Source organism: Anser anser (genome assembly GCF_964211835.1).
Source record: "Anser anser genome assembly, contig: HAP1_SCAFFOLD_51, whole genome shotgun sequence".
Classification (NCBI taxonomy): Eukaryota; Metazoa; Chordata; class Aves; order Anseriformes; family Anatidae; genus Anser; species Anser anser.
The window spans coordinates 1091091-1102733 of record NW_028154169.1 but is presented as its reverse complement, the minus strand read 5'-3'; the positions used below and the strand labels follow the sequence as shown (position 1 = coordinate 1102733).

At 50.2% G+C, this 11643-nt stretch overlaps 1 protein-coding gene across 1 annotated transcript; it reads right to left on the bottom strand.

Annotated features, from left to right (window-relative positions):
- Positions 1-523: 523 nt before the first annotated feature.
- On the bottom strand, positions 524-2549 carry LOC310890461 (olfactory receptor 14C36-like; the record flags this gene model as incomplete). Its single annotated transcript, XM_083852817.1, has 2 exons — positions 524-778; positions 1656-2549. The coding sequence occupies 2 exons, from the start codon at positions 2547-2549 to the stop codon at positions 524-526; spliced, it is 1149 nt and encodes a 382-aa protein (XP_083708943.1).
- Positions 2550-11643: the final 9094 nt, after the last annotated feature.

Below are 11643 nucleotides of genomic sequence, written 5' to 3'. Positions count from 1 at the left end.
ACTTATTCTTGGTGTTAACTCTAGTCATATCAAGGATAAAAGGGTCTTTAGGGGCAGTCAACATGGCTTCACCAAGAGGAAGTTGTGCTTGACCAACCTGATAGCCTTTTATGAGGACATAACCAGGTGGATAGATGATGGAAAAGCAGTGGACATGGTCTATCTTGATTTCAGTAAAGCTTCTGACACTGTCTCCCAGAGCATCCTCGCAGCTAAACTGAGGAAGCATGGTCTGGATGATTGGGTAGTGAGGTGGACTGTGAACTGGCTCAAGGGAAGAAGCCAGAGGGTTGAGGTCAATGGGATGGACTTGAGTTAGAGGCCTATATCTAGTGGAGTCCCTCAAGGGTCAGTACTGGGACCAGTGTTGTTCAATATATTCATTAATGACTTGGATGAGGGAATGGAGTGCGCTGTCAGCAAGTCTATTGACACTAAACTGGGAGGAGTGGCTGACAAGCCAGAAGACTGTGCTGCCATCCAGCAAGACCTAGACAGGTTGTAGAATTGAGTGGGGAGAAATTTAATGAAATATAACAAGGGCAAATATAGAGTCCTGCATCTGGGCAAGAACAACCCCAGACACCAGTATAAGTTGGGGACTGGCCTGCTTGAGAGCATTGAAGGGGAAAGTGACCTGGGGGTCCTGGTGGACAGCAGCATGACCATGAGCTAGCACTGTGCCCTTGTGGCCAAGAAGGCCAATGGCATCCTGGAGTGTATTAGAAGGGGTGTGGTTAGCAGGTCGAGAGAGGTTCTCCTCCCTCTCTGCTCTGCCCTGGTGAGACCGCATATGGAATATTGTGTCCATTACTGGGCCCCTCAGTTTAAGAAGGACAGGGAACTGCTTGAGAGAGTCCAGTGCAGAGCCACGAGGATGATTAAGAGAGTGAAGCATCTCCCTTACAAGGAAAGGCTGAGGGATCTGGGTCTCTTTAGCTTGGAGAAGACGAGACTGAGGGGTGACCTTATTAATGTTTATAAATATGTAAAGGATGAGTGTCAGGAGGACAGAGCCAGGATCTTCTCAGTGACATCTAATGATAGGACAAGGAGCAGTGGGTGCAAGCTGGAACATAGGAGATTCTGCTTAAGTATGAGACAAAACTTTTTCACAGTGAGGATGACAGAACACTGGAACAGGCTGCCCAGGGGGATTGTGGCGTCTCCTTCTCTGGAGACATTCAAAACCCGCCTGGACGTATGCCTGTGTGATGTGATCTATGTGTTCCTGCTCTGGCAGAGGGATCGAATTAGATGATCTTTCAAGGTGCCTTCCAATCCCCACATTCTGTGATTCCATGTGGCATTTGGGCTCTTTGCCCTGAGCCCCCCATGTGTGCTGGGGCTGCTTCCCCAGCTCCAGAACAGATGGGAATAAACAGCAGCTGAGACCAATGCATTTATGATGATGTCCTTATTGCCTTTATGTATACATCAAGCTGAGTTCTGAAGGTAAACCATTAACAAGTAGCAGGACAAGCATAATATAATACATATCAGGAAAAAAAAAAAGATAGCGAAATTAATAATAAAGACAAATATTAACCAGAAATTACCTTAAAAATTTCTGAGAAAAACTAGGATTTCTGATAATGGGCATATTATTATAGGTGACTATGTTGGAGAATTGTGCATTCCAGCAGTGCCCTCACTGCATCCCTTAGTTCCTGGTTCCTCATGCTGTAGATGAGGGGATTCACTGCTGGAGGCACCACAGAGTACAGAAATGACACCACCAGGTCCCGGGATGGACTAGAAATGTAGAGAGGCTTCAGGTAGGCAAACATGACAGTGCTGATAAACAGGGAGACCACTGCCACGTGAGGGAGGCACGTAGAAAAGGCTTTGTGCAAACGGTGCTCAGAGGGGATCCTTAGAACCACCCTGAGGATCTGAATATAGGAAATAACAATGAAAATAGAACAACCAAATAATACAGAAACACTAAATACAACTACTCCAACTTCCCTGAGATAGGCATCTGAGCAGGAGAGCTTGAGGATCTGGGGGATTTCACAGAAGAACTGGTCCACAGCATTGCCTTGGCAGAGGGGCACTGAAAATGTATTGGCTGTATGCAGAACAGCATTGAGAAAGCCACTGCCCCAGGCAGCTGCTGCCATCTTGGCACAAGCTCTGCTGCCCAGGAGGCTCCCATAGTGCAGGGGCTTGCAGATGGCAACGTAGCGGTCGTAGGCCATAATGGTGATAAGAGAATACTCTGTGCCAAAGAAGAAGACTAAAAAGAGGATTTGTGCAGCACATCCTTGATAGGAGATGGCCCTTGTGTCCCACAGGGAATTGGCCATGGCTTTGGGGAGAGTGGTGGAGATGCATCCCAGGTCGAGGAGGGCGAGGTTGAGCAGGAAGAAGTACATGGGGGTGTGGAGGTGGTGGTCGCAGGCTACAGCTGTGAGGATGAGTCCGTTGCCCAGGAGGGCAGCCAGGTAGATGCCCAGGAAGAGCGCGAAGTGCAGGAGTTGCAGCTCGCGCGTGTCTGTGAATGCCAGCAGGAGGAACTCGCTCACAGAGCTGCTGTTGGGCATTTTCTGACATTGGACACGGTTTTCTGTTAAGGAGGAGAAGGCAGAACAAAGTTAGAACAGACTTCTCTGAGGAAAACCTATTACAATTCTTCAAGTACCTTCAAGTACTCGCAGCTTGAGCCTCTGTCTTTTCAGGAGAACCTTTCTGCAGCTCTCTTGCTTGAGCTGTGGCTGGTGCTGGCTCAGAGTGGCAATGGGAGCAGGGGTGCTGAGGGCTTCAGAGGAGTCCTTCCTGCTGTGCAGCAGAAGGAAAGCAGTAACACTGGGGAAATGCAAGTGCAGTCCACTTACCAGATGAATGAGCTTTGCAGTGCTGTTGCAAAGAACTCATACGACCACACTGTAGAGCAAGGTAGATACTCTTTGCTTTATTTTCCAGTAGCTACCCCTTTAACTCTTAGGACAATGACCACACTTGTGTGTTTCCCCAGGAAGAATGTAGAGACAGCTGAGATCAGAAAAGCCCCAGTCCACTTGAGGCTGGACAGAATCCTCACCTCATCTCTGGTGTACCTGAGCAGGATCTCAGTTCTTCCCTCCCAGCCAGGGGTGCAGAGGCCTCATTCCAGCTGCCCAGAGACAGCCATCCAGCAGCACGGACATGAAATTAGAATGGAGGTGTCTTCTCCTTGGGGCACCTGCTTAACACTAGGATGTCATGGGAAGGATGAGTCCTGCTGGAGAGCAGCCATGAGGATGCCCCACAGACAGAGAAGGGGTGACCCAGTATCCCAGCTGCAAATCCTGCAGTGTCTGGAGGAGGCTTGGAAACTCTGATCTTGGCAGACCGGGGGCAGCTAGGTTATGGCACTCCAAGGGGCTTCTGACAGACTTCCTCACCTCGCAGTGCAATCCAGCAGGACTCCCAAAGCCTACTCCACTGCCCACTGCCCTTCCAGAAACAAGACCCAGGAAGAGACCCTTCCAGGACCTGCAGCTGCATGGCCCCACAGCCAGAGACTTACCTTGTCAAGGGCTGTGCAGATTTCTCCTCTAGTCAGGTCGCAGCATCCTCCCACTCCCAACTGCCTCCAACCCCTCTCTCCTTCTCTCCTCTCCCTGTGCCACCTGTGGTCAGAGCCCTCAGCCCTGCTGCACTCTGCAGAGGAGCTGCTCCTGGGTAGAGCTGTCTCTCTGCACCAGGGCCCTCTTGACAGAAGTTCTCTCTGTCCCAGAAGCCCGGCCCAGCTCAGCACCAGAGGCCCAGCCCAAGGCATTGTAATCACCCCTCTGGTGGCTTTGGTGATGAGCCCATGAACCTCAGTCACTGAGAGACAATTGAAGAAATCTCTCAAGAAGTCCAAGTGTGATGCAAGTTTCCTGCAGTGTCCCCCTGAGGGCCAGCACTGACAGCTTCCCTTGGAGCTCGTTAGAGCAGAACATTGGAGGCAGTGAGGACAAGTAGACCAAGGCAATGTGAAGGTGACACTGATGTGTAGGAAACCTGAAAGTGTTTCACCAAGCACAAGGGCTAGGCCCTGACCCTTGGTCCCTGGGAAGGGAGATCCTTTCCCTTCACACACTGCTCAGGGCTCTTCCTGGTGCAGTAGGAGATGGGGATGTGCATTGCCAAGTGCAGGAGAATGGTACGACCCCTGCCTGATTCATGGGTGGGGCTGAGGAGGCGATGAGGCCCTGGTGCTTTAATGATAAGCTGTCTCTTCATAGGCCTCAGTGGCAGAGACAACAGCCATAGCCGTGGACACAAAGACCTGGGTCCTGTTGGGACTCTCAGCCTTGCCACAGCCATTGCTCCTCTCCACGCCAAGCTGTATTAGGGAAGCACAGACTTCCACATCTTTCCCTGCTGGCTGCAGAGCCTTGTGGGTGAGTTTGCACACTGGATCTGAGCTGAGTATGATAACTCAGATCTTCTTGGTGGCCATGCTCCTTGTAATGCAGCTCTGTAGGAAGCTGGCCTGGTTCCTGGTGAGCAGGCACCACTGCTCACATGGCATCCCTCGAGGTGTTCAGGCCTTCTTCCTCCTGGGCACTGCTCACTCAGCAGGGTCCCAGTCTGTCCTGATGTGTGGGGTTACTCTTCCACTAGTGCAGGACTAGGCTCTTCTCCTTGTAAATGTCAAGAGGTTTCTGTAGGCAAAATCCTGGAGTATTTCAAGGTTCCCCCACATTGATGTTCCATTCTGTCAGTTGTTAATGTCTGCAGGCAGACAATTCAACCTTTGTGTGACTGTGCTATCTATGACAAGATAGCAGCATCAGGACTTGCAGGAAAGTTTGGATAATACAGGAGTAACCAGTTGTATGGAATTGCAGCTCAGAGTCCCAGAAGGGTAGGGGATGGAAGGCTGCCAGGTTCCACCTCTTCTGTGCTTCCTTGTCATGCATGCTGTCAGTTTGTCTGGAGCTGTGTCCTAAATGTTATGGGGCTGTGCAGGTCAAAGTTAGAAGGGCCAAAGCCCAACTGGAGCTCTATCCATCCATTACTTGAAAGACAATAAAAACTGTTTGTACAAATACTTTAATAAAGGAGGATTAAGGAGAATCATCATCCTTTACTGGATGTGGGGGGAAACCTGTTGACAAGGGATGAGGTAAAGGCAGAGGCACTTAATGCGTTCTTTGCCTCAGTCTCTAGCAGCAAGACCAGATGTTCCCCTGGACATTTCTTCCTCCTCATGGCCAGTGCCACCCTTCCAAGGGTGCCTTTGTGGCAGTTTTTTCTCTCTTGCTCTTTTCTACAACAAAACAAAGCTCCATAAGGGTGGAAACCACCCCTAAAGTAGGCATCCCAAACCATCAGCCTTCTTGAGGCCTCTCAGCCAACCAGACACAAATCACCTCACCAGCATCTTCCAAGCCATGGGCCTGCTGCTGGCCTTGCAGGTTCTTGGCTAGACACACCCAAACCTTGTGCCTCCTGCCGTCCAGTCCTGGACTCAAGCAGAAGGGACAGGACAACCCATATCCAGGCCTTCTTTCTGTCTGGGTCCTCCTGGGTATGTAGGCAGAGGGGATCCCACAGTCACCATGCCAACCAGGTGCCTTCTGCTGGCCTAGCAGGGCCACTGGCAGATGTCAGCCAGAAAGTACAGATCCCAGGTCTAAGTCCAGGGTGACCTGTCATCTACCTGAGACAGAAGTGACCTCACAGTCCCTTTCTGTGACACTTTCCCGCTGCTGCCCTATCAACGGCAGAGACAGAAGTGACCTCACAGTCACTGCCACAGTCACATTCCTTGGCGGAGCTGACCACTTTCAGATACCCACGGGACTAGAGCTCAACTTTCTGGGTTAGACAGTAAACAAAGTTTTAATGGGAAGGTTTGGTGTTCTTCTGTGGGTATCAGGTCTGCCAAGAAGTCTAGGGTTACATAGAGCATTTTAATGCTAGTCTTAAGAGAAGGGATTAGGGTGAGCAAGAGAGTAAAGGTAAGGGAAAGTGGCTATGGCCTGAGTTTTGGTTCAAAGCATACTTTAAATTCAAGCATTACAGTAGTGGATTCTTGTCAGAGTGTTGGAGTAGCATTTATGTTTTAGGGATTTAAATTACTGGTTAAAATAAGGTAAGGGCCATAAATGACTCTTTTAAATCAATATTACTGCAGCTTCAACATTACATGAACCCTCTTACCTCTCTGAAATCATTAATTTCTGCCGGCCATGCATGTGCAGGGATGGGAGAAGGAAAGCCATGGCACGGATGGAACTTAGCTTGGCAAGGGGTGCAAAAAATAACAGGAAGGGATTCTATAGATACATTGCTCAGAAAAGAAAGGCCAAGGAGAGTGTACCCCCTCTGATGGATGAGAAGGGTGAACTGGTACTGAAAGACATGAAGAAGTCTGAGGGACTCAACAACATCTTTTCCTCAGTCTTCACTGCCAGTCAGGTTTCCCAAGTCTTTCATTTCCCTGAACCCATAGATGGAGGCTGGGGGGCAAAGTCCCACCCGCTGTAAGTAAAAAGCAGGTTTGAGACCACCTGATGAAACTAAACACGTACAAATCTATGGGGCCTGATGACTTGCATCCCAGGGTCCTGAGGGAACTGGCTGATGCAGTTGCCAAACCTCTCTCCATCATATTTGAAAAGTGGTGGCAGTTGGGTGAAGTCCCTAGTGAATGGAAAAAGGAAAATATCATTCGCATTTTTATAAAGGGTAGAAAGGAGGACCCAGGGAACTACAGAATGGTGAGCCTCACCTCTGTGCCTGTCAAGATCATGGAAAAGATCCTCCTGGAATCAATGTCAAGGCACATGCAAGACAAAGAGGTGATTAGAGAGAGCCAGCATGGCTTCACCAAAGGGTAAATTGTGCCTGACCAATCTGATGGCTTTCTACAATGGAGTGACCACATCAGACAACAAGGGAAGACTGACCGATGTCATCCACTTGAACTTCTGTAAGACTTTGACATAGTCCCACATGACATCCTGGTCTCCAAATTGGAGAGAGATGCATTTGATGGGTGCACCATTCAGTGGATAAGGAGTTGGCTTGAAGGTCACACCCAGAGAGCAGTGGTCAATGGCTCTATGTCCAAGAGGAGGCCGGTGATGAGTGGTGTACCTCAGGGCTCTGTCCTGGGACCAGTGCTGTTTAGTATCTTTATCAATGACATGGACAGTGGGATGGAATGCACCCTCAGGAAGACTGCAGATGACACCAAGCTGTTTAGTTGATGCAACAGAGGAAGGGATGCCATCCAAAGGGTTCTGGACAAGCTTGAAATTTGGGCCCCTGTGAACCTAAGGAGGTTCAACAAGTCCAAGTGTAAGGTGCTGCACCTGTGCTGGGGAAATCCCAGACAGGAGGATAGGCTGGGAGAAGAACTCATTGAGAGCAGCCCTGCAGAGAAGGACTTGGGGGTTCTGCTGGACAAAAATCTCAACATGAGCCAGCAGTGTGCACTTGTAGGCCAGAAGGCCAACTGCATCCTGGGTTGCATCAAAAGAGGAGTGGCCAGCAGGTGGAGGCAGGTAATTGTCCTCCTCTGCTCTGCCTTTGTGAGGCCCCACTTGGAGTCCTGTGTCCAGGTCTGGAGCCCCCAGCACAAAAGGATGTGGATCTGTTAGAACGGGTCCAGAGGAAGGCCAAGAAGATGATCAAGGGGCTGGAGCACGTCCCCTATGAAGAAAGGCTGAGAGAGATGGGGCTGTTCAGCCTGGAGAAGAGAAAGCCCCTGGGTAACCTCTTTGTGGTCTTTCAGTACTTAAAGGGGGCTTCTAAAAAAGATGGAGAGTGACTCTTTGCTAAATCAGATAATGACAGGACAAGGGAGAATGGTTTTAAGCTAAAAAAGATGAGATTTAGATTAGAGGTTAGGAGAAAATTCTTCACTTAGAGGGAGGTGAGGCACTGGAACACGTTGCCAAGAGACCTTATATGTGCCCCATCCCTGGAGCTCATCAAGAGCAGGTTAGATGAGGCCCTGGGCAACCTGATCTCATGGGGGGCATCTCTGCTTATGGCCGGGGGGTTGGAACTAGATGACCTTTAAGGTCCCTTCCAACATGAGCCATTCTATGACTCTGTGGTCTCCCAAGCCATACCTCAAGCATGACTCAAGCATAGCCGAGGAAAAGGAATGGGGTTTTAAGGGAGGGTATCATTTGTATTCATGGTAGACATCCTCACTCTAATAGCAAAAATTACACTTCTAAAATGCATCTTCCCTTTGTTCAGAGAGGATCAGTCGGTGATGACTTCAGTCTGCTTCAGACACCACACCCCAGGAGAGACCCTGCTGCCTTCAGGAGCTGTCAGCCCTGAGGCCTTGGGGACACTTCGAGGGAGCCCAATGGCACAGAGCAAGCGATGCCATGGTCGGGTGCTGTACTGCTGAGCTGGGCCGGGCTCCTGGGCTCAAGGGGAGCTCCTGGCAAGCGGGCAGCACTGCAGAGAGACAGCTCTGCCCAGGAGCAGCTCCTCTGCACAGCGCAGCAGGGCTGGGGGCTCTGACTGCAGGTGGCACAGGGAGAGGAGAGGAGAGAGTGCTTGGAGGCAATGAGGAGCACAAGATCAGAGGGCAGCGTGTGGCAGGATAGATCTGCAGACTCTTGACACCGTGAGTCTCTGGCAGCACGGCAATGCAGATGGGGTTGCCAAAGGGGTATTCTACAGCTGGCACATCCAACGGCTGGTAGCATCTGTCAGGATTGGTCTTATTCTACAGTTAATGTGGAGTAGAAGATGCTTTAGAGAATGGCATTTATGAGGGGGCATTTCAAGAGGAAGGCCGAGGCTTGGTTTATCTGAAGGGGAAGGCTTTTTCATTTCTGTGCTTTTCAGATTCCTGCAGTGGAGGGGAGGCAGGTTTCATGACAATGGATTTTCAAGATTGTACAGGAGACTGAGACTCCTAGAGTACTGACTGCACTGACAGACCAGTGTGTCAGCAACGAACTTGACAAAGTCCCTTCAGCCACCTTAGCTTGGAGACTGCACCAATATGAAGTCTGTGGTCTCCTCAATACTTACCAGATCTTCTTTTTAGTAGCTGGAGCCCCTGTGATGCCCATGGACTCAGGAGTCCTGTGCAGGGCAGAGCTGAGCACACAGCTTTTGGGGTTGGGGGTTTGTGAGTGTGGACAGGGAGGAGATGTTGGGACAGAGAACGCACTCCCAGCAGGGACATGGGCAGGCAGCAGGGACACGGGCAAGCAGTGGGAGGGAGCTGCTGCCAGAAATGCTGTGCGAGGGAGGGCTCAGCACCTCCCTGCCATCCCCTGCAGGGCAGGCGCCTTCCCTGGGACACCCCCTGCTCTCTTCTCCCACCAGCACAGCCTCTGCCCTCAAGCCCCCGGTGTCCCCAGCGGGAGCTGCCTCCTCTGCAGGCAGAGCTGCAGCAGAGGAGGGTCTGCTGAGTGTCCGTCTGTCCCTCCCTGGCCTTGCCTCCCCTGGCAGCAGCACACTGGCATTCCTGCTGGCTTCTCCACCTCACCGTGCTGCTGCTGTTCTTGTTTCCAGGCTGGCTGGGGATGGGGGTTTCACATGCACAGGGAGTGAGCCCTCGGGGTGCTTGGGGGAAGGGGAGTACAGGGACAGGGTGAGGGGGTCTGGAGATGTGCACTTTGAGCCTGGATTCTTCCGCACTCAGCAGTTTCCAGGTTCTTCTCAGGAGAACCTCTGAGTGCAATTGTCCTGCAACTCAAGGAGATGCCAGCACAGGGCAGCTGAGACCAGCCTTGATGTACAGACTGGCCGTCATCTCTGAAGGACCCTCTGCACTAAAAGGGACAGTCTCATTTCCTCTGAGGATCCACAAGGTTTTCACTTGGAGTGTAGCAGAATGCCCAGGATTTATGCCTTAGAAACACTGCTCAGGTGTGGTGCGGCAGCTAGAAAAAGCAATACTAAATAAATAAATAGATAAATCCCCACACCTCTGATCTAAAATTGGAAATCTCTTGGATACCAGGACTGAAATGAATTTGAGATTACCCCATGTTCCTACCATGTTACTACCTCTGACTATGATGCAGGACTGATTCTTCCATTGCCCGTAGGGGAGTCCTCTGCTCCCAGAGAAAGTCTCAGGCAGAATCAAATTGAAGTCATTAAAGAGAACTTCCAAATAACTGCCTGCCAGTTTGTTGTGGTTTAACCCGGCTGGCAGCTAAACACCACACAGCCGTTCACTCACCCTCCCCCCTCCCTCTCTGGGATGGGGGAGAGAAATGGGAAAGTGAAGCCGGTGAGTTGAGATAAAGACAGTTTATTAAGACAGGAATATAATAATAACAATAATGATAATAGTGATAATGATAATAGTATTAATAATAATAATGTGTAAGAAACAAGTGATGCACAATGCAATTGCTCACCACCCGCTGACCGATGCCCAGCCTATCCCCGAGCAGCCGGCCCCCCACCCCGGCCAGCCACCCCTATATATTGTTTAGCATGACGTCAGATGGTATGGAACACCCCTTTGGCCAGTTTGGGTCAGCTGTCCTGGGTCTGTCCCCTCCCAGCTCCTGCTGCACCCCCAGCCTGCTCGCTGGCAGGACAGAGCGAGAAGCTGAAAAGTCCTTGGCCTGGTGTAAACACTGCTCTGCAACAATTAAAACATCAGCATGTTATCAGCGCTCTTCTCATCCTAATCCAAAACATAGCACCCTACCAGCTACTATGAGGAAAATTAACTCTGTCCTAACTGGAACCAGGACAGATATCCACCCCTTATTCCATACCATTTATGTCATGCTCAGGTACACTCTTTCCAATACCTTGTAATTAATCACCATTTTCATCTATGATATATAGCAATCATGGTAGTGATGACATACAGTATTATATAATAATTAACATACTACAATTCAACTCATGGGCTATTCTCACCCATTAAATCCCCTTGAGGTACACACCGGACCTCCCCATTCTTTTGCATTACCCACCAAGTGCATCCAGGTCCCTGAGCAAAAGCAATTCCACGAATGGGTTTGCCTTTTCCTGAGGCAGGAGTAGCCCAGACTGTTTTACCCAGCATGTTTCTTACGTGCACTACAGGAACTTTATCCCCTTCTACAGTGCGTAACAGGTTTGATTGGGCAGGTCCAGCTCGGTTGGCAGATCCCCTGGTATTGACTAACCAGGTGGCCTTTGCCAAATATGTATCCCAAGTTTTGAATGTCCCAGCACCCATTGCTTTCAGTGTAGTCTTCAACAGTCCATTGTATCGTTCAACTTTTCCAGAGGCTGGTGCATGATAGGGGATGTGATAAGCCCACTCAATACCATGTTCTTTGGCCCAAGTGTCTATAAGGTTGTTTCGGAAATGAGTCCCATTGTCTGACTCAATTCTCTCTGGGGTGCCATGTCGCCATAGGACTTGCTTTTCAAGGCCCAGGATAGTGTTCCGGGCGGTGGCATGGGGCACAGGATATGTTTCCAGCCATCCGGTGGTTGCTTCCACCATTGTAAGTACGTGGCGCTTGCCGTTGTGGGTTTGAGGGAGTGTGATGTAATCAATCTGCCAGGCCTCTCCATATTTATATTTCAGCCATCGTCCTCCATACCAAAGAGGTTTTGACCGTTTGGCTTGCTTGATTGCAGCACGTTTCACAATCATGAATAACCTGTGCTATAGTGTCCATGGTCAGGTCCACCCCTCGATCACGAGCCCAT